This window comes from Rhincodon typus, chromosome 19 (genome assembly GCF_021869965.1).
Source record: "Rhincodon typus isolate 14 chromosome 19, sRhiTyp1.1, whole genome shotgun sequence".
Lineage (NCBI taxonomy): Eukaryota > Metazoa > Chordata > Chondrichthyes > Orectolobiformes > Rhincodontidae > Rhincodon > Rhincodon typus.
The window spans coordinates 2,450,397-2,474,422 of NC_063350.1; the positions used below are offsets into that span (position 1 = coordinate 2,450,397).

Here is a 24,026-nt window from a genome sequence, read left to right on the forward strand (position 1 = left end):
AGGGTCTAGGCCCGAAACATCAGCCTTCCTGCTCCTCTGATGCTGCTTGGCCTGCTGTGTTCATCCAGCTCCACACTGTGTTATCTCAGATTCTCCAGCATCTGCAGTTCCTACTGTCTCAGGATTACTGCCCAGTGACATTACCACTGTCTTCCCTAAATGTGTTATTTTGAGACTGAGTGAAACAGAATTTTGACCAAGGAGGGAGTCAAGAACAATGGAGAACAGATGGGAAAGTGGAGTTGAGGCCACAGTCAGATCAGTTAAATTGAATTGAATTAGCTTCATTGTCACATGTACTCAAATGAATACAGTGAAAAGTTTACAGTCACCGCATTACAGCGCCATCTTAGGTACAAAGGTACCTGGGTACAGACACTTAAAATCAAATTCTTAGGAAACAAAATAAAGGTTAGAAAAGTAAAGAAATAAATAGTCCAGCATTATAGGTCATCGGAATAAATTGGAAAAATAAAGAAGTAAGAAGTTCAGAATTATCAGTCGTTCTAACCCAGTCCATGCTGGCACCGAGCCTCATGAGGGACGTCCACCATCTCACCACCACCTACACCAGGCCCCACCAACATAGGAGTCGCCCACTTACAGCACCATCTCTTAGCCGTGGGCCCACTTCACTGATACCACTGAAGCCACGCTCGCCCCACAACCAAATCATGATCGTATTGAATGGTGCAGTCAGCTCAATGGGCCAAATGGCTTACTCTTACTCCTGTCCCTTGCCTCATTACAATTCTAAATTCGATCTGCCATGCTTCCACCCAATCCCTTCTTTCTCAGTGTTCTATCATTTCTGAGCTCTTCTCGTCAATTCCAGTTTACTCCGATTTGGTTTCATCTTCAAATTTGACCAATTTGAGATCAGTTTGAAAGCTGAAAAGCCATCCCTCTATAACTCCCGCTATCTCTTGCACAAGCCTCTCTGCTCCCAACATTAGGATCCCTGCGAGGTACAATGGGAAAAAGATTATTTCCTGCACAATGTGAACAAAGGATTTGAAATAGCAAGCAGGAAAGCCTTACACTGGACAAAGAGAACAGATTCAGCTTCCCAGAGAGCTCTGACCTTCAAACAAAAAGGTTAAATCTTAAATTGAAGAGTTTAAAATTTACGATTCATATTTACTTAAATGGCAAGTGAGCACATCAAACCTGCCCAGCCAAATATAAATAATCTGGGAACTAAAATGAAAAACAATATCAGGCATCTACAAGATTGGCACAATTGAAATGATATGTGCTCTGCAGTGATACACAGCAATTCCCTATCTGCGTGGGCTGAATTGAAAAAACTCTATTAAAAAACACTTGAATGAGTGAGCAGAGAATTCATTGCTGGTGATCTATGTGACTGAACCAATATTAAGAGTCAGATTGTTGCCGACAAAATTACTTCTTTGTATTCATCTTTCTTTCCTGAAAAACCCAGGGAATTATTCGAAATCTAAGCCGCACCCTGATATATGTACAAATGAACCTCCAATTTGCATACATATTTTGAGGAGTGTTCGCTATTGGAACAGACAATGTAGCAGAGAATTAATCTCTGTTAATGGAAGTAAATTTTTCGTTTGATGACATTTTTCCACCAGTTTGGTTCTTGTTGCTGAAGCCTGTACTGGGCTGGGCCACGACTATATGGTGTCTCCGAATGTTTGTTCTGTTTGGAGTTGTTTTGTGTTGTTTTTCTCCGCACCTCCCCCATTCACTCTGCTTTTCCACAGGCTGCATGGAGAGCCTGAAATCACTATGGCAACAGCTGATTCCACTCCACAATTCAGCAGCTTCTTAAAGACAACAGTCTTTCCTGCAATTGGTTATTGTGGGCCCAGACATATGTGTCAACAGAGAGGTGCAAAGTGCAGAATCCACTTACTTAGAAACTTCTGAGAGACTACCTGCAGCAGTGTTTTTGAGGAAGGAGAAAAACAATCTAACATCTAAAAATCATCACATTTCTGACTGGAATGACCACCATGGGTGCCTGGCTGTAACAGATCCCAATGGGAACCAATGCACAGTCCCCCTGTGGTAACTAGGACAGTCTGGGATCAGTGACCCCGAGCAAATTTAGGAATTCCTTTTGTGATTGTAATAAAGTCAGCCAGCAGGCTGTTCCCTGATTGGGTGTTAATCTGGTGCAATCAGGTAGCCCTGGCTGACAGAATATAAGGTTGAGAGTCAGCGATACTGATACCCTGGTACCTGACTCTGAATGAATCCTCGAGGACTATTTGTGTCTAACTTACTGACTCGATAACTGGCCTCTGTAGAGACATTTCAATATCAACCTGGGTTCTCTCAGATTACTTCCCTCAAAAGGTTGTGAATGTGTAGGATTCACTCCCTGAGTGGATGCCGGGACACTGAGTAAATTTAAGGAGGAGATAGACAGATTTTTAATCAGCAACTGGTTGAAGGGTTATGGAGAGCGGGCAGGAAAGTGGAGTTGAATAAAAACTGGATGATAATGGAATAGTTTAGGTTAGATGGGCTTCAGATTGGTTTCACAGGTCGGCGCAACATCGAGGGCCGAAGGGCCTGTACTGCACTGTAATGTTCTATGTTCTATGTTCTATGTTCTAAAAGAACTGCGGATGCTGTAAATCAGGAACAAAAACAAAGTTGCTGGAAAAGCTCAGCAGGTCTGGCATCATCTGTGGAGGAGAAAACAGAGTTAAAGTTTTGGGTCTGGTGACACTTCCTCAGAAGTGGAGTTGAAGTTGAGATGAGATCAGCCATGATTTTAATAAATAGGAGCAGGGTCAAGGGACTGAATGGCCTTCTCCTAGTTCTTATGTTCACATGTACCTGCACTTGATCACTATCCAACCGGCCATCACACAAAGCTGGTGCGTTGCTGTTGTGAGAAACAGGAGAGAACATGGACCAGCTGTTAAATGACCCAGGGACACTCTGAGCGACACCATAAGGAGTAGGCTGTCAAGAGGGATGACAGTGTGACTGACACAGAGAGTGAAGGGTAAAAACAAGGAAAGAATACCTTAGCTTTATTCTATTGGGTCAAAGTTCAATGGGTCATCTTCAGCCTTACATTTGAAAACAATATGCATTCCCTATGGGGTGTCACCTGTAATTGACGTACCACAGAAAAACCCAAATAATAAAATAGATTTCAGAATGCTGCCCTGCAGAGGGCTGTCAAGGCTGGGTCATTAATTATATTCAGCGCTGAGAGAGACAGTTTTTTTTTAATCAGGAAGGGAATTAAGGCCTATGGAAAAAGGCTGGAAAGTGGAATTGAGGATTATCAGGTCAGCCATGATCTCATTGAATGGTGGAGCAGACTCAATGGGCTGAATGGCCTACTTCTGTTCCTACATCTTATGGTCTTTCTTATTGAACAATATTGATACATCCATTAAGGTGACTGTAGAGATTTTCCTCATATTTAATGCTTGGGCTCAGGGCATGTTACCTACAACTCTCCTTCTTAGCTGAATGGTAAGCATTCACTTTTGAATTCCCTTCCCTTAAGTCAAATCTCCTCATTGTTTATTCTATGTTTTTCTTGACGCACATGAATAATTAAACAGCCACTACAAAAGAGGTGAAATGTGAAGAATCTGATTTCACAACAATGTGCACCCCAGTACAGTACAAACCAGGACATGCCTCGCTGTAATGTGGTGTATTATCCACAACAGTAAACCATTAGAATATACACCCAATTAAAGAAAAAAATAAATATTGGGATAAGGAAGGGCTGCCAGATGGCCATTCAAAACAGAAGAATCAAACTGGAGGAACTGACATCACTAGGGCCACCAACAAATTGCATGTTTTGTGGCAGATCATAGAATCCCTACTGTGTGGAAGCAGGCCATTCAGCCCATCAAGTCTATACTGACTCTCCAAAGAGCATCCAACCCAGAACTTCCCCGTCCCCTATCCCTGCATTTCCATGCTAATCCACTTAACCTGCACATCCCTGGCAACTACAGGCAACTTAGCATGGCCAATCCACCTAACCTGCACATCTTTGGACTGTGGGAGGAAACCGGAGCACCCAGAGGAAACCCACACAGACACGGGGAGAATGTGCAAACTCCACACAGACAGTCACCCGAGGGTGGAATTGAACCTGTGTCCCTGGTGCTGTGAGGCATCAGTGCTAACCAAGGTGGACTCTGTGCCATGTGGAGCTGGAGGAACACAGCAGGCCAGGCAGCATCAGAGGAGCAGGAAAGTTGACGTTTTGGGTCATTTCTGAAGAAGGATCCTGACCTGAAACGTCAGCTTTCCTGCTCCTCTGATGCTGCCTGGCCTGTTGTGTTCCTCCAGCCCCACACTGCGTTGTCTGTGACTCCAGCATCGGCAGTTCTTGCCATCTGGGACTCTGTGCTGTGACTCTTTGAGCTGAGCCATGAGGTCTTAAACATCGAGGCACACAGGTGTCTAAGGACGACCACCAACAACATGACATCACCAAAACTGCAGCACCTCCATCAGAACAGCATGACCAAAAATGCAGAACCTCCAATAGTGCAGCGCCTACAAAAATGCAACAACTCCCACGGTATATCTAAGCAATAGATAACGGAAAGATATCCACAATGGACAGAGGACATACAGCTGCCTGTTTAGTGAGTACTGAGATAACTGATATTGAGACAGAAGACAAAGTAAGAGATATTCACAATAAAAACCAGAACTTTTCCTTCTTTCAGGCACTTTGCACTCAGGTTTCAAACTGTCCTCCCTTGTGGCCCAGCAGTTACAGGGAGCTGTGGTTAACGTTTTGCAGTTTCTATCTTTCCATTTCAAATGCTGGCGAGTCACAGGCTGTGGTTTTGAGATTTCCCTGAGCACTGCAGCCCTGCAAAATGAGTTCAATCCAACTCTCCTTACACCATCTTTAGAAAGGCCCAGTTAGATACTAAACCTTGAAGCTAACATATGCACTTAGTATCCTGTAGACCTTCTAGTAGTGTTGTTGTAGGACAGGTTCTGAATTACATCTCAACTGTTTTGTTCTCAGATCCTTGGGGCCGGGGATGTAAAATGAGACAGGGCAATAGCAGGTCACAATGGCATCCAGCACCTTCCAAACCCACGACCACTTCCATCGAGAAGGACAAGGGCAGCAGGTACATGGGAACACCACCCCCTGCAAGTTCCCCTCCGAGCCACTCACCATCCTGACTTGGACATTTATCGCTGTACTTTCAATGTTGCTGGGTTAAAATCCTGGAATTCCCTCCCTAATAGCCCAACCTGCAGCACATGGACTGCAGTGGTTCAAGAAGGCAACTCCCTACTACCTTGTCAAGGGGCACCTAGGGACGGGGCAATAAAAGCTGAGCCCAGCAAATGATGCCCAAGTCCCATGAACAGACAAAAGAAAAGCGACACTGAGCCTCAAAATTGGAAAATTCAGTAGCAGAATTACAAGCCTAAAATCTTCCATAGCCAATACAATCTCTCAGTGCAACAGAACAGTTTTGTTCTTTCCATTGAACTGATTTCCTTAATATAGTTAAAAGCACTAACCTGCTTTGGTTTTATTAGTGAAATTGAAAATAGGCTTACCACAAAAAAATAAGCATTTTAAACTCATGTTATTTCCTTGACCTGTGAGTAACCTGATTTTAAATCAATAAAGATAAATTTTGATACTTTGATATACTGAGCCAGTACACTGAACCATAAACTCATCAGTTTCATGGCAAATAATATACTTTTTAAAACATGTAATCCTTGATTGATCAGCTCCGAAATACTTTACTCAGACATGAAGTCTCGTGAGGAGCAGCACTTGCTCATAGTGCCCTGAGCTGAATTTTGAATGGATTCACTTGAGTTTCAGCTGTTCCAGACAGAATTTGCTGAAACTATAATAATTGTTCACTATAGTTTTAATTTTTAACATTTTTAGGAAACTTTTTTACACTTAACTCCTATTTCTCTGAATTAATTGGATTCATGATAATTCTTCGAAGATTTTGACTTCACAATTTTTAATGCATTTTCGTTTGATTCTGGAAGGTTTGGATTAGCTAAATGCAGATATTTTTGTTATTGTTCTTTGTTTTCCAGAATTTTTGATGCATTTTAACTTCTTTAACAGCCAATGTGTTGATGTTGATTAATAATTTACCTGTGCTAGGCTCTTAGTGTTCTTATTTTAAATTTGGACATTTTAACATGCACTCCTTGTTTGGATTTAAGACTTAACCTGATCCAAGTACAAACCGTGGCATGTCCCTCTTATGTCTTCTTGTTGTCCACAGTTTGAAGCTCTGCTCATGCAGGGAACATTTGGAACATTCCAACAAAAATAATTTTAGAATTCTGCCATTTTTGAAACTCATGTCCCTCAATCCAAAATGTGAGTTACAATGCTGGCAGAGACTCATTTCATAGTTATCCTATACATTTTTAATGAAAATCAAACTACCACAAGTCAGGAGTGTGATGGGATACTCCCCACTTGCCCTGGATGGGGACAGCTCCAACAACACTCAAGAAGCTTGACACCATCCAGGACAAAGCAGCCGCTTGATTGGCACCACATCCACAAACATCCACTCCCCCCACCACCGACGCTCAGTAGCAGCAGTGTGCACTATCTACAAGATGCACTGCAGAAATTCACCAAAGATCCTCCACCAAAGGTGCATCCTTAGCAAACAACTTTTTCACCAGAACAGAACTTTTTAAAAATTCATTCAGGGGATGTGGATGTTGTTGGCTGGGCCAGTGGTTATTGCCCAATCCTAATTACACCAGAGAAGATGGTAAGACCATAAGATATGGAAGAAGAATTAGGCCATTCAGTTCATCTGCTCCCCCATTCAATCATGGCTCGTATGTTTCTCAGCACCATTCTCCTGCCTTCTCCCTGGAACCCCTGATCCCCTTATTAATCAAGACCCTATCTATCTCTAATAAAAACCAAAAGAACTGCGGATGCTGTAAATCAACAGCAAAACAAAGTTGCTGGAAAAGCTCAGCAGGTCTGGCAGCATCTGTGGAGGAGAAAACAGAGTTAACGTTTCGGGTCCGGTGACCCTTCCTCAGAACTGATGGTGGCTGGGAAAACGTCAGTTTATATGCAGAAAATAGGGAGGTGGGTGGGGTAGAGAGTAAACGATAGGATAGAACCCAAAGCTAGAGAAAGACAGTTGGACAGACAAAGGAGTTGCTAACGATCAGGCTGGGAGGGTGAGCAGTTGTTAATGGGGACTGTTAGTGACTAACAACAGTGGGTGTGTAGTGGCAGGCTATGTGGTAACAAGGCCTGGTGTGTGGGGTGAGGGGCTGGAACATGGGAGAGTTTAGGCCCTAAAATTATTGACCTCAATATTGAGTCCGGAGGGCTGTAGGGTCCCCAAGCAGAAAATGAGGTGTTGTTCCTCCAGCTTGTGTTGGGCTTTGCTGGGCTTCACCTATCTATCTCTGTCTTACATACACTCAATGACTTGGCCTCCATAGCCCTCTGCAGCAATGAGTTCCAATGATTCACCACCCTCTGGGTGAAGAAATTCCTCCTCATCTCATTTCTAAAGGGTTGCCCTTTCACTCTGAGGTTGTGCCCTTGGGTCCTAGTCTATCCCACCAATGGACACATCTTTTCCATGTCCACACGAGTTTCAATCAGGTCCCCCCTCAACTCCATTGAATACAGACCCAGAGTCCTCATATGACAAGCCTGAGATCGTTCTTGTGAACCTCCTCTGGGTCCTCTCTAATGCCAGCACATCCTTCCTTAGATACAGGACCCAAACTGTTCACAATATTCCCAATGTGGTCTGACCAGAGACATATACATCTCTGCACTTGTATTCTGGTCCTCTTGAAATTAATGTTAGCATTGCATTTGCCTTCCTAACTGCCAAGTGAACCTATATGTTAATCTGAAGAGAAACCTAATCTAGGCCTCCAAGGCCCCTTTGTGCTTCAGATTGCTGAAACCTTTCACCATTTAGAGAATAGTCTCTGCCCCTATGTTTCCTGCGAAAGTGCATAACCTCACACTTTCCCACATTGCCTTCCACCTTTGCCCACTCTCCCAGCCTGTCCAAGTCCTTCTGCAGCCTCCCCACTTCCTCAACACTACCTGCCCCTCCACCTATCTCTATGTCACCTGCAAACTTAGTAACTTTTTTTTATTCATTCACTCACGGGATGAGGATGTCACTGGCCAGGCAGCATTTATTGCCCACTGCTAATTGCCCAGAGGACAGTTAAGAGTCAACCACATTGCTGTGGGTCTGGAGTCACATGTAGACCAGACCAGGTAAGGATGGCAGTTTCCTTCCTTAAAGGACATTAGTGAACCAGGTGGGTTTTTTCGACAATCGACAATGGGTTCATGGTCATCATTAGACTCTTAATTCCAGATTTTTTTTACTGAATTCAAATTCCACCATCTGCCATGGCGGGATTCGAACCCAGGTCCCCAGAACGTTGTTAGGGTCTCTGAATTAACAGTCCAGCGATAATACCACGAGACCATCACCTCCCCATTATCCTCAGTTCCTTCATCCAGATGGTTAATGTATGATGTGATTAATTATGGTCCCAACACTGACCCCTGTGGAACTCCACTAGTTACCGACTGCCATCCTGAAAAAGACCCCGTTAACACACTCCCTGCCTTCTGCCAGTTAGCCAATCGTCTATCCATGCCAGCACATTGCCCCTAACACCATGGGCTCTTATTTAGAAACCTCCTGCGGCACCTTGTCAAAGACCTTCTGGAAATCAAAATTGACCATGTCCACTGTGTCTCCTTACTCTAACTTGCTTGTTTCTTCCTCAAAGAATTCTAACAGATTTGTCAGGTATGACGTCCCCTTGACGAAGCTGTGCTGACTCAGCCCTATTTTACCATGCACTCCCAAGTACTCCACAATCTTATCCTTAATAATGTACTCTAAAATCTTCCCAATGACTGAGGTCAGGCTAACCGGCCTATAGTTTCCTGTCTCCCTACCTTCTTAAACAGGGGTGTGACATTAACCATTTTCCATTCCTCTGGCACCCTGCCCGTTCCCAGTGATTCCTGTAAGATCACCATCAATGCCTCTACAATCTCCTCAGCGATCCCCTTCATAACCCTGGGGTGTAGTCCATCTGGTCCAGGTGATTTATCCACCTTCAGACATTTCAGTTTCCTCAGCACCTTCTCCTCAGTGATGGCCACTACACACCTCTGTCCCCTGAATCTCGTAAAGTTCTGGTACGTTGCTGGTGTCTTGCCCTGTGAAAACTGATGCAAAGTTCCTATTCAGTTACTCCACCATTTCTTTGTTCCCCATTACTACTTCCTCAGCCTCATTCTCCAGCGGTACAAATACTCTTGCCTCTCTCTTATGTTTTGAATATTAAAAAAAGACTTTTGCAATCTTCTTTTATATTATTAGCTAGCTCACTCTCATATTTCATCTTCTATCCCCTTATTGTTTATTTTTAATTACCCTCTGCATGTTTTTAAAGCCTTCTCATTGTTCTGGTTTGCCACTAATCTTCATCACATTGGATGCATTTTCTTTTGCTTTTATGCTCTCCCTGACCTCCCTTGTCAGCCATGATTCCCTCATCCTCCCCTTAGTGTGTTTCTTTTTCCTTGGGATGAATTTCTGCTGTGCCTCCCGAATTACCCCCAGAAACTCCTGCCATTGCTGTTCCACCGTCTTCCCTGCCAGGCTCCCCTTCCAATCAACTCTGACCAGCTCCTCCCTCATGTCTTTGTAGTTACCTTTACTCAATGGGAATATAGTTATATCTGATTCCAGCTCCTCCTTCTCAAACTGCAGCGTGAATTCTATCGTATTGTGGTCATTGACCCCCAGGGATTCCTTCACCTTCGGCTTTCTAATCACGTCTGCCTCATTACACATCGCCAAATCCAGAATTGCCTGTTCCCTAGTGGGCTCTACCACAAGCTGTTCCAAAAAAAATCTTGTAAACATTTCACAATTTCTTTTTCTTGGGAACTGCTACCAACCTGATTTTCCCAGTGCACCTGCATATTGAAGTCCCCACGATTATTATAATAGCGTCTTTCTTACACGTCTGTTCTATCTCCTGATTTATTTTCTTCCCCACGTCCTGACTACTACTCGGATGCCTGTATATAACTCACATCAGGGTCTTTATTCCTTTGCAGTTCCACAACTCTACCCACACAGTGTCTACACCTTCCAACTCTGTATCAGTTCTTGCTATTGGTTTAATTTACTTTCTTACTAACAAGACAACCCCTCTCCATCTGCCCATCTGCCTGTGCTTTCGATAGGGCGTGTATCCTCGGATATTTAGTTCCCAGCCCTGATCCCCTTGCAGCCACGTCTCTGATACCCACAGCATCGTACCTGCCAGTTTCAATCTGTACTACAAGCTCATTTACCTTGTTTTGTATACTGCGTGTATTTAAGTACAACACCCTCAGTCCAGCATTGGCTGCCCCCATGCCCCTCTTCCTATAGTTGTCTCCATACCTGCTGTGCCTGAATTTAGATTCCTGACTCTTTCCATACACTCTGTCCTATCACTTGTTCTGGGAACTTTAACAACCTGTGCCGAGCCCTTCCTCATTGAACTTTTTCCATAATTTCATACAACCCAACTCACTGCAGCGCCCCCCCTGCCCCCCCACTATTTAGTTTAAAGCTCTATCCACTGCCCTAGTGCTGTGATTCGCCAGGATTCTGGTCCCATTTGAACAGCTCCCTCCTTCCCCAGTGCTGATGCCAATGTCCCATGAATTTGAACCTGTTTCTCCCAAACCATCCTTTGAGCCACACGTTTACCTCTTTAATCCTGTAGACCCTGTGCCAATTTGTTTGTGGCACAGGTAGTTATCCAGAGATTATTACCTTTTTGGTTGTGCTTTTCAATTTAGCCTCTGGCTACTCATATTCCCTCAGCAGAACCTCTTTCCTCTTTCTACCTGTATCATTGATATTCTGAACCAGGGCACCAGGCAGGCAACCCAGGCTTTGGGACTCTCAATCCTGGCCTCAGAACAGTGTCTATTCCTCTGGCTATACTATTTCCAATTACAGCTACATTTCTGTTTTCTCCCACCTCTTGAATGGCTCCCTGTACCATGTTGTTATGGTCAGTTTGCGCATCCTCCCCACAGCCCCCACTCTCATCCGCACAGGGAGCAAGAAACTCAAACCTGTTAGACACGCTCAAGGGCTGAGGCTCCTTCAGCTCTACCTCCTGGAAATCTCTACCTGCTTGGCTGGTAGTCTCACACTCTTGTCCCTGATCACTGACCGGATTCGAGGTAACTAATCTCAGGGATGTGACTGCCTTCTGAAACACAGCGTCCAGGTAACCCTCCCCCTCCCTGATGTGTCTCAGTGTTTGCAGCTCAGACTCCAGCTCATCAGCTCTGAGCCGGAGTTTCTCAAACAACCAGCACTCAGTACAATGTGGTCCCTGTCAACCATAATGGGGGCCCACCAGCTCCCATATCCAGGTTCCTGTCCATGGAGCGAACCCTGAGCTGCTCCACCCCGACCCCAGGACATCTTCCTGGCTGTAACGGTCGGGCAGCACAGAGTGAGGGGCAGTTCCTGGCGTTTGACACTGGGATTTCAAGGTGGTGTCAGAGGTGTGACCACTGGAGGGTGCTAGCAGAGGCAAGCTCGCCCAAATCTACCCCCCAACACGACTCCCCGAAGAAAGGTGCCCTGGAGCCGGCTGTCTGTTGAGGGGGTGATGAGATAACAGGAGAGAGTCACTCTGAGCCATGCTGTGTCTGATACCAATGCTCAATTACAGCGTGTTTCCTTTTGAGGGAAGCATTGCCCAGGTGTTTCATTACTCTTCCCCACGTGCCCAGCTCTCTGATCGATGTTGCCTGTTCCTTGTCAGTTTGGCCATCGCAGATCTGTAAGTGCTAACTTATCATATCTCTCCTAATTTACCAAGGACTGTCTGTAGGAATATCTGGATGCTCTCCAAAAGGAGTAAAAGGTCTTCATTCTTGTGTAGTGCCGCTGAATCTATCGAGCACAAAAGAAGTGAATCTCTTCCTCAAACAGAGACTCAGCACAGCTCATTTACCTGTACATTTTACACTAATAATGCACCACTGAAACCACTCACTGAAATTGGAAAAGAATGGTTTGAGAACTAATCTATTGCTGATTATAATCTGGAATCTACAGATTGAATGTGAATCATTATGGGGGAATCTGAGGAAATATGAATTTAAGAAATAACCTCAGACAACGAGCCTTGGGCAGTTACACAGCCTCACAGTCTGGAAGTGGTTTTAATTCCGGTAAAGCCACATACATCATTTCACCAGTTTATACCACATTTTTCTCAGCAAATTATTCCCACAATGTTTTACAATAAAAACAAACTAGCTGTGGTGCACCCACAAAGGATGATAAAAAATATTCTCTTTGTGTTGCCATGAGTAAGGCTGATCTGTAAGAACATTAGGAAGGTTGGAATAGTGGAGGCTATTTTGCTAATAGATGATCTGTGTGCCAACTCCATTTCCACACTTTTGCCTGAAGTCCCTTAATATCTTTGACTAACAAAAACGTATTCATCTCAGATTTAAAATTAATAATTAGTCTGGCATCAATTGATATTTGTGGATTTTTAAAATTACGACCTTTGTCTGCACAAATGTTTTCAAATTCTCTCTTGAAAGACACTGTCCAACATTTAAACAATGTCTCCTCAACCCCGACTCCCTAACTACTGCAAGCAACTTCAACCAAATCACCTCTTAACTTTCTAAAATTCCAGTGAATACAACCCTGTGAGGAGCTGGAGGAACACAGCAGGTCAGGCAGCATCAGAGGAACAGGAAAGCTGATGTTTCAGGTCGGGACCCTTCATTGACGTTCTGATGAAGGGTCCCAACCCAAAATGTCAGCTTTCCTGCTCCTCTGATGCTGCCTGGCCTGCTGTGTTTCTCCAGCTCCTCACTGTGTTATCTCCAACTCCAGCATCTGCAGTTCTTACTATCTATCTCTCCTTGTAATTTAATATTGGATTCAGGTATCATACAGGCCAATTTACACTGCCACTCTTCTCAAGACCAATTTGTACTTGCAAAGTTGGAGTGCCCAGAACTGTTCACATGTAACCAGAGAATCATAGAATCCCTATAGTGTGGAAACAGGCCATTTGGCCCAACAAGTCCACACCACCCCTCCGAAGAGCATCCCACCCAGACCCATTCCCCCTAACCCTGATTTCCCATGGCTAACCCACCTAACCTAAACATCCCTGGGCCCTATGGGCAATTTAGCATCGCCAATTCACCTAGCCTGCACATCTTTGGACTGTGGGAGGAAACCCACACAGACACAGGGAGAATGTGCAAACTCCACACAGACAGTCACTGAAGGCTGGAATTGAACCTGGGTCCCTGGTGCTGTGAGGCAGCAGTGCTAACCACTGAGCCACCGTGCAACCCAGAGGTTTGAATAGCTGCAGCATGACTTCCACTCCTGGTATTCCTGTATTAATTGTCTTATTTTTGTGTGCTTCTTTTGTGATTTTTTATTTATTTATTCATTGTACATTCTTAGGACTAGATTTATACTGGGAACTACCTGTGTATATTTCTCACGCTGGGCTTACAACCTTCCCCCAGTCAAGATATCGCAGTGTCTCCACTGGTCAAAGGGTGTGATTACAGTATGATGCATTTACAGAGGCTGTTTCTAGGCATTTCTAATGGGAATATATTTAACACAAAAGACAAATTTGTGAAGATATTACCTGATTAACAATGTGTACCTGGTCCAATGATTACCCAACATTCCGAGTCTATTTCACCTGATATGTATGCTAATTTCTGACTTCCTGTGTGCAATTCTATGGAATCAGTCATTTTGCAATGGTACATTTTTGAATTAGATGAAAATTTTAAAGAAACAAAATCATTCTTTTTATTCATATTAAATTTCAAATAATCAATCTATTATAGAACACCTCCTGTACAAGCGAGACTTGAACTTGGACTTTCTGGTTCAGAGATAGAGACCTTAACACTTTGCTGTCCTTACCTGGTCTGGCCTATATGTGAGTCCAGACCCACAGCAATGTGGTTGACTGTTAAGTGCTCTCTGAAGTGGCTGGGTAGGACGCTCAGACCAAGGGGCAATTAAGGATAACCCAACAGCGATGCCTTCATCCCATAAACGGACTTTTTTAAAAAATAAAAGTTACATTCCTTTAGATATTATTAAACATTGAATAGCTTTAAATTGAATTCAATTATGGAATCCTGCATTTGAAACAATTTTGTCTCAGTGAAGATACTTCTAGATGTGTGCTCTGACCTAAATTTTCACATCTTTTTCTTTTTCTTTCTTGTAGTCCTTTGCTGGCCAGGGACTTGGTGATGAAGACTACGAGATTCCTCCAATTACTCCTCCAAACCTCGGAGACCCATCCTTTCTTCACCTGATGGATCCTCATGCGAGTTACCATTCACTGTGCCATTCAGTCCCTCCCAATGGGCTGCTTCCTCAGTACCCTTACCAGGGCATGGACCTTCCAGCAATCATGGTGTCTAACATGCTGGGCCAGGATGGCCATCCGCTGTCAAACCAACTACCTATGGTCAGTGTCAATCCTTTCACAGGGCTTTGGGGGCTTGGGGGGATGGGGTCTGGGCTGATGGGGGTCTCTCTTTGAAGCTCATGCTAAATAGTTTGAGCATTGACGATTGGACCTTTGGAATGGAGATCAGGAGAAGCAAAGTCTTGTTAGAATTCATTTGATCCAAAAACAAGGCATGTCTAATCTGGAGCTGGTCAGGTGCCATGAATGCCTTAAACAACTAGGCCGTCACCAAAGTAGAGATTCTCAAAAGGAACACATCAGGCGTGGAAACATGGAACCGTGGGTGCTAAAGTGTAAAGGATGGGCTACAAATGTCACCATTTCGAAATGGTTTCCCAAGACAGAATGTACCGGTGGGCCACAGAAACAGACCCTTATACTCCCTGAGGGATAACGAACAGACTTTATACTCAACAAGGAATCATGAGCTTGAATGATGATGTAAAATAACACCCAATTAATCACTTCAGTTATCTTTTTTTTCAAATCCCTCCATTTCTTTGGCCAACCCTGTATTAATAAGGGAGTGGTATAGTGATTATACCACGAGATGAGTAATTCAGTGTCCCATATCCTGGAGGTTTCAAATCCCACACTGACACCTGGTGGAATTTAAAGTCAATTAATAATATCTGGAATATAACTTAGTCTCAGTGTTGTTGACCGGGACAACTAGCCTCAATTGTCATAAAATCCCATCTGGTTCACTACTGCCCTTTAGGGAAGGAAATCTGCTGTCTTTACCTAGTCTGGACTACATGTGACTCCAGACACACAGTAATTTGGTTTTCACTAACTGCCCCCTGAAGTGACCTAGTAAGCCACTTATTTCAAGAGTCAATTAGGAGTGGGCAACAAATGTTGTTGTTGCCAGAGATGCTATCATCTTATGAAAGAATGAGTAAGCCCCGTTACTGGGTCGTTTTAACAGCCTGCATTCATAGCCCTTTGTCCCACTTGGAGCGACACCTTTAGCTCCTCAACTTTAATTTGTGCTGGGGCTTAATTGGGTGCCATGATTCTTACACAACTTGACAGGGTAGATGTAGAGGGGATGTTTCCTCTTGTGTGAGATTGGAGGAGCAGAGAGTATAACCTCAGAATAAGGATTCACACATGTAGAGTCATGGAGTCATAGAGCTGTACAGCATAGTAACAGACCCTTCAGCCCAACTCGCCCATGCCGACCAGGTTTCCTATCCTGAACTAGTCCCATTTGCCAGCATTTGGACCATATCCCTCGAAACCCTTCTTATCCATGTCCCTGTCCAAATGTCTTTTAAATGTTGTCGTTGTACCCACCTCTATCATTTCCTTTGGTAGCTCGTTCCATACATGCACCACCCTCTACGTGAAAAATATGCCCCTCAGGTCCCTTTCAAATCTTTCCCCCCGCACATTAACCCCATGCCCTCTAGTTTTGAACTCCCCCACCCTGGGGAAAAGACGTTATTCACTCTATCCATGTTCCTCATGATTTTATAAACCTCTGTAAGGTCACTCTTCAGCCTCCTACGCTCCAGGGAAAAAAGTCCCAATCTATCCAGCCTCTCCTTGTAATTCAAACCTTTCAGTCTTAGTAACCTCCTTGTAAATTTTCTTACACCATTTCCAGTTTAATAATGATGATGTGGAGGTGCTGGTGTCGGATCTCAGAAGTCACACGCACCAGATTATAGTCCAACAGGTTTATTTGAAATCACAGGCTTTCATAGCACTGCTCCTTTATCAGGTGAACAGTTTAATAACGTCCTTCCTATTGCAGGGTGACCAGAATTGCACGCAGTACTCCAAATGTGGCCTTAACAGTGACTTTGTACAGCAGTAACATTATGTCCCAACTCTGCACTCAGTGCTCGGACTGATGAAGGGAAGCTTGCCAAACGCCTTATTCACCACCCTGTCTACCTGCCGTGCAACTTTCAAGGAACTATATAACTACACTTCCAGGTGTCTCTGTCTGATAACACTCCCCAAGGTCCTACCATTAACTGTGTAAGTCCTGCCCTGGTTTGTCTTACTAAAATGCGACATTTCGCATTTATCTAAACTCCACCTGCCATTCCTGGGCTCACTAGCCCAGTTGATCAAAGTGCCATTGTACTCTTAGATAATCTTCTTCACTATCCACTATTCCACATTGGTGTCATCCACAAACTTACTAACCATGCCTCTTATATTCTCATCTAAATCGTTTATAGAAATGATGAGAACAGTGGATCCAACAGAAAACCCTGTGGAACTCTGCTAGTCACAGGCCCCCAGTCTGAAGAACAGTCCTTTGCCACTACCCTCTGTCTCCTACCATCAAGTCAATTTTGTATCCACAATCAGCTCTACCTGGATCCCATGTGACCTAACCTTACTAACCAGTCTACCATGTGGAACCTTGTCAAAGACCTTGCTAAAGTCCATGTAAATAACATCTACCACTCTACCTTCATGCATTTTCTTGGTCACCTATTCAAAGAACTCAATCAAATTTGTGAGAAACAATTTCCCACACACAAAACCATGTTGACTAACCCTAATCAGTCCTTGTCTTTCCAAATGCATGTAGATCCTGTCTCTCAGAATGTCCTCACACAACTTACTCTCCATTGATGTTCAGCTCACTGCTCTAGAGTTCCCTCACTTTTCCTTGCAGCCTTTCTTAAATAATGGCACATTAGCCACCCTCCAGTCTTCTGACACCTCATGGTCGATGGTACAGATATCTCTGCTACAGGCCCCACAATTTCTTCCTTAGCTTCCCACGATGTCCTGAGATATACTTGATCAGGTCCCAGGGAATTATCTACCTTTATGCATTTTAAGACCTCCCAAACCTCCTCTTCTGTAACATGGAATCTTTTCAAGACATCACTATTTATTTCCCCGAATTCCCTACCTTCCATAGTTTTCTCCACAGTAAATACTGATACGAAACATCAGTTTAGGATCTCACCCATCTCCTATGGTTCCATACGTAGATGACCTCTTTAATCTTTAAGGGGCCCTATTCTCTCCCTAGTTACTCTTTTGCCCTGAATATACTTGTAGATTCTCTTTAGGACGGAGATGAGGAGGAATTTCTTCTCTCAGAGAGTAGCCAATCTGTAGAATTCTTTACTGAAGAGGGCTCACAGGCTGGGTTGTTATCATAGTCAAGCTGAGACGGAAAGATTTTTAATCAAGAAGGAGGAATCAAGAGTTATGGGGAAAATGCAGGAAATTGGAGTTGAGAATGATCAGATCAACTCTCATTGAATAGCATAGAAAACTTGAGGCTGAATGCCCTACATCTGCTCCTACACCTTATCATTGGCCCAATAAAGTCAGAAGTCACACGACACCAGGTTATAGTCCAACAGGTTTATTTAAAATCTCACGCTTTCAGAGCACTGCTCCTTTGTCAGGTGAAGGAGCAGCGTTCCGGAAGCTTGTTATTTTAAATAAACCTGTCGGACTATAACCTGGTGTCGTGTGCCTTCTGACTTTGTCCACCCCAGTCCAACACCGGCATCTCCACATCATTGGCCCAATAAGACATTGATCTCAATGAGTACCCACCTTCTCAGTACATCACTGGATCCTCTGGGCTCAAATTTCATAGATTCTCGCTGAACAGGAAATGGCAGACATCCCAGCCATATTTCCAACTGACTACATTTTTGTAGATGGGGGTCTAGGGTAGGACTCTTCAGGAGAGATACACAAACTCATTGGAGCTCAGTGCTGAATTCAAACAAACCCTATTTGGGCTGGCCCATGGTGTAGCTGTCACTAATTTATGCAGAAGTCGTAAACATGCTCGAAAGTGTGATAAATGCATTGAAGTGTCTTGATCTTCATTTTTTAAACATCCCACTCTTTAGACATGAAGGAAACAGCCTGCAACTGTTGGTGAGTGTTAAAAAGAAACCATTTTGATTGAAAGGCCAGAGGGTTTAGGTCCTCTGTTTTTGTCATTAAAATAGAGGTATGTGTTGACATTTCACCAGAGCTACTATCATATGTTACAAATTATTGGCTGAGTTCCAAATGCTATAGTTATCTTAGCAGACAGTTTTTGAGTTCATGGTTTGATTGACAGTTTAAAGAGTCCAGCAAAGGTTTGTCCCTTTCTGGCATCTGAATAAAGTTTGCTTTTCTAAGAGATTGACCACTTGAGATTTAAAAGCTTGAATGTGTTTTGCAAATGGGAATGCTTTTCACATGAAAGCCCTATGAATTTGTTATGTTAATATTGTTGTCATCTCCACATGGCTCCTCAGATCTGTCCAGTCTGGATACTATGTGAGTGGTTGAGGAAGGTGCATTGGGAGGGTATGGGGTGCATAAGGAGCATGAGTTGGCATGGAGTTGGCATGGAGGGGTGGTGGTTTAAGGTGGCCTAGAATCTGTTTCCAGGATTGGCAGACCCAATCCTATCCTACACCCACCACCCAATGGGGTCCTTTAAACTGACAGGGGTCTGCAAATTGGGAAATTTCCTGACTCAAGCTTCCCAACTCAAACTGAAGACGTGACCTAGTAACATGTCATCAGGCCCCATGGCCTGCTTTAGTTCCCTCTCCTGATGGAATTATTCGGCAAAACAATGGCCTGAATTTTAAGGCTGAGGTCAGGACAGCAGAGTCAGGACAATCCTCAGATTCACAAACCCAATCCAGGAGAAAACTCCCCACAATTTCAAATATTCGCCCTGGGGGGGAGGGATGTTGGGAGGCTCTACCAGAATCATGGGACAACCCTGAAACTGAGCAGAGGCCCTGAGTGTAGATGGTAATGGTGGGGGGATGGGAGCTTTAACATTGTAAAATGATTCAAGATGTTTCACAGGAGCATAACCAAAGGAAATCTGACCCTCGCCATATAAGGTGATATCAGGTCAGATGTCCAAAAGCTTAGCCAAACAGGCAGGTTTTAAAGACTGTGTAGAGGGGAGAGAGAGAGAGACAGAGAGAGAGAGAGAGATAAGATGAAAGATATAAGCAGGAGAGGTATGGCTGCCAGAATTGAAGCAATGGAAATTAGGGATAGGACTTGGCAGGGAGAGGGATTGTATTAGGGAAGTGCAGAAATCTCAAGTGTTGTTGGGCTTCAGGGAGTTGCAGGAACAGGGAGGAACAAGACCAGAGAAGGATTTGTAAATAAGAATGAAAATTTTAAATGTAGGTGAACCAACACAGGAACCAGTGTGAGTCCCCAGTTGGTGGAGTGAGACTTGTTGAGAGCAAAGTTTTGGATAACCTCACAGAGAGACGCCAGCCTGGCATCAATTGGAATAGTTGAGTCTCGAGGTGACTAAGACATGGAGGAGGGTTTGAGCAGGAGCTAAGCTGAGGCAGGGGTGAAGTTGGGAGATGTGACGAGTGGGAGAAAGCAGTTTCAGTGACGGTGTGGGTATGTGGTGAGAAGCTCATTTCAGGATTAAACAAGACACCAAGATTGTGGACCGTGTGGTTTAGCCTTGGATCTTGTCATAAAGAGGGAAGGTATAGTCTCTAGCTAACAAAGTTTAAGGCTGTAACCAAAGACAATAGCTTTGATCTTCCAAATATTTCACTTGAAGAAATCTCTATTTTTTCAGGATTAGATGTGGGGTGAGCTTCTGACAATGTAAGAAAAGGGACAGTGGTGTCAGAAGGAGATGGGATTAAGCTGGGTGTTGTCAGTGCATGAGTGTATATGAAGAATGGTTTTTCCAATGGTGTCATTGAGGGACCACATGGAGATGAGAAATAGGATGAGGCCTATGGATAGATCCCTGGAAATTCCAGGTGTTATGGAAGTGGGAGGAACATCCATTGAAGTGACTGACTCAGTAAAAACAGCAGCTCCATCCCACTGGGTAATGGTGGAGGGCCAAAATGGTCAACTTTGTGAAGATTGCACATTGGGAAGGATGAGGACAGGGCATTTCTGCTGACCACAGGAGCAAAAACAAAAGGGCCATTTCAACTCTGGGGTGGGGCCTGAGACCTGGTGGTTAGGAATTAAACCAAACCAAAGAAACATGCCACAAAAACAAAGTGATCTGTTGTAAGAAATCAGCCTTACACACTCCAGAGTTTGGCTATGAGGCACGACATACACGTGAGAGTTTAGCTCTCCTCGTCTCTACTCTGGGAACTGTTATGGATCTGATGTGAAGGTAGATAGAAGGAATTGGTTTTTCTTGAATGTGACACCTATCCAAGTAAACTGCTGAGAGGTTTCTGAATATTCCCAACACAATTTTTCATTGAGGCTCCAATTAGTCAACAAGCAGAGACAGAAACCTTGATGTATTTCTGTGCTTGATTGGAAGGCTCTGTATAAATTATAGGCCAGAACCCAGTCTAATTGACATTCCTTCTCTAATCTTAGGGGGTTCAACTAAAATTCCCAATGTCAATACAACACAGAGCCCTATAATTATAAACAAAAACAGAAATTGCTGGAAAAGGTCTGGCAGCATCTGTGGAGAGAAATCAGGGTTAATGTTTCAGGTCCAGTGACCCTTCCTTAGAACTGATCGTAGCTGGCAAAATGTTGGTTTTTATGCAAAAGATGGGGTGGGGGAGGAGAGGTAAGGTGTAAACAATGGGTGGTGATAGAGCCCAAAGAGAGAGAAGAACAGTTGGACAGAGAAAGGAGTGGCTAACTGTCAGCCTGGGAGAATGAATAGCTATTAGTGGGGGCTATGTGTGTAATAGCAGACCATGTGATAACAAGGCCTGGTGTGTGGAGGTTGGGGTAAGGACATAGCAGAAGGTGCTTCAATTCCTAAAGTTATTGAACTCGATATCAAGTCCGGAGGGCTGAAGGGTTCCCAAGCAGAAAATGAGGTGCTGTTCTTCCAACTTGCACTGAGCTTCGCTGGAACACTGCAGCAAGCCAGAGACAGAGATGTTGGCCAGGGAACAGGGTGGAGTGTTGTAATGGGTAGTGGGGGTCTGAAATGCACTGCCTGGGAGAGTAGTTGCGCCAGGAAACCTCACAACCTTTAAAAAATACTTGGATGAGCGCTTGAACTGTCATAACATTCAAGGCTATGGGCCTAGTGCTGAACTGGGACAAGTGTAGATTTAGAGCAGTCAGTACAGACTTGATGGGCCGAAGGGTTTCTTCTGAGATGTATAATTCTGTGATTCTATGAATATGTGCACAGTCCTGTCTGGAGACTATGTAATACAGACAGTATGTGCGCAATCTGCAAAATTGAGTTCAGAGTTCAGCAATGATTAAATTGAACATGGAATAGGCTTTGAGGGGTTGGATGGTTTGCTCCTGCTCCTATTTCCTATTTCCTACGTCCCTGCAAATATGATCTCATTACGTTCTGTGGACCCCCGAAAGACAATGACTATTTAACTCAAGCGCACTAGTGAAAACGAGTCAGGTCAGATTGCTTATTTCTGTAATAATTCGCTCACTTGAAGTGCTGAATGAAAAGGTATTTTTGGGTGTGTCGATTTCTGGTTTGATTAGCCAAGTTCAGGAGCTCCCCCAAGTCTGTGGTTCGTTCCTTTCCTCCTCACCCCCAGTATTTTTTTGACACGGGGACACTACCCAGTTTTGAGATGCATGCAAATTACATGTAAAATAAAACAACCTTTTGGAGAGCAGCAACATTTAAGACAACAAAATGGAAGGGGACCTGAATGAACTGATTTCCACACATATTCCATCACTGTAACAGCCTTTTTCAGCCTTGAATCCATTTATTTGAGTCCAGTCCTCAGGGTAATGTACCTTTTCTCATTTCCAGCTCCTCTTTATTGTAAATGAAGCATCACTCCAATAAATCATTTACCAATACAGAGAGAGGACTGTGCAGTCTGTAAGTCCTGAAAATTTAGGTTAAGTGCTAATATTATTGCTTGGTTGGTAAGGGTCTGCTTATAAAAGCCAACATTATTTTTTTTTTCTTGTTGCCATAGGCAACAACTGAGAACAGTGATCATTCTGATTAGGAAAATGGATGTCTCTCCTGTGCACTTACACACACACGCACAGTACAAATAATACAATACATGCTACTCACTTTTATAGAGCATCTTTAACGTGGAAAACCAGTCTAAATCATCACAGAAATGTTCACAAACAAAATTTGACAAAAGGCTGCGAGGAGACATTGGGAAGGTTGATTAAAAACTTGTCAAAAGGGGTGGATTTTACATAAAAATGTACAAGTTGGGAGCAGGAGTAGGCAATTCATTCATTTTATTCACTCGTGGGATGTGAGTGTCATTGGCTCAGGCAGCATTTATTGCCCAAACCTAATTGCCCAGAGGGCAGTTAAGAGCCAATCATACTACAGTGGGTCTGGAGTCACATGTAGATCAGACCAGGTAAAGAAGGCAGATTTTATTCCCTAAAATGAACCAGATAGGGTTTTAAGATAATCAGCAATTTTTTTTATGACAAGTGCTTCAAAGTCACCATTAATTACTTAATTAGATACTAAATCTCAGGAAGGATGTACTGGCCCTGGAGCGGGTTCAGAGGAGGTTCACGAGAATGGTCCCAGGAATAGAAAGTTTAACATATGAGGAACGTTTGAAGACTCTGGGACTATACTCATTGGAGTTTAGAAGGATGAGGGGGGATCTAATTGAACCTTACAGAATACTGAATGGCCTGGACCGAGTGGATGTTGGGAAGATGCTTCCATTTGTAGGAGAGTCTAGGACCCAAGGACACAGCCTTAGATTAGAGGGAAGACCTTTTAGAACGGAGATAAGGAGAAACTTCTTCAGCCAGAGAGTGGTGAATCTATGGAATTCACTGCCACAGAAGGCTGTGGAGGCCAGGTCATTGAGTACATTTAAGACTGAGATAGATAGGTTCTTGATTGTCAAGGGGATCAAGGGTTACGGGGAGAAAGTGGGAGAATGGGGTTGAGGAACTTATCAGCCACGATTGAATGGTGGAGCAGACTCAATGGGCCGAATGGCCTAATTTCTGCTCCTATGTCTCATGGTCTTATGATCTTATAATTCCAGACTTTTTTAAAAATTGCATTCAAAATCTACCATGGCAGGACTTGAATCCAGGTCACCAGAACACTATCCAAACCAGTAGGCCTGGTGATGATATTGTTATCCCATCATCTCCATTCTATAGGATTGCACTGGTCTGATTGTAAACTCAAGTCCACATCCTCACCTGCTCCCATGCCCTTCAACCCCCTTGTTTAACCTGAATCTATTCACCTACACCTTAAACATCTTCCACTGCCTTTTTCAGGAAGCGAGTTCCAAAGACTCACAACTGTACGAAAGAAATGACTCTTCCTCATCTCTGTCGGAAGTGGATGATCCTTTGTTTTTAAACAGTGACCCCAAGTTCTAGATTCTCCAAGTTCTAGTGGAAGAATCAGGCTTGCCGTGTACACCCAGTCAAGACCCCTCAGAACCTTCTATGTTTCAATCATGTCACCTCTGGCTCAT

The 24,026-nt window shown here is 43.8% G+C and overlaps 1 protein-coding gene across 1 annotated transcript in view; it reads left to right on the forward strand.

Moving 5' to 3' along the window:
* Positions 1-24,026, forward strand: part of LOC109938920 (TOX high mobility group box family member 2) — a 283,863-nt gene that overhangs the window by 251,256 nt on the left and 8,581 nt on the right. Inside the window, exon 4 of the mRNA XM_048608505.1 lies at positions 14,356-14,601. Within this exon, the coding sequence (XP_048464462.1) occupies positions 14,356-14,601 (246 nt within the window). The remainder of the gene's footprint in view (positions 1-14,355; positions 14,602-24,026) is intronic.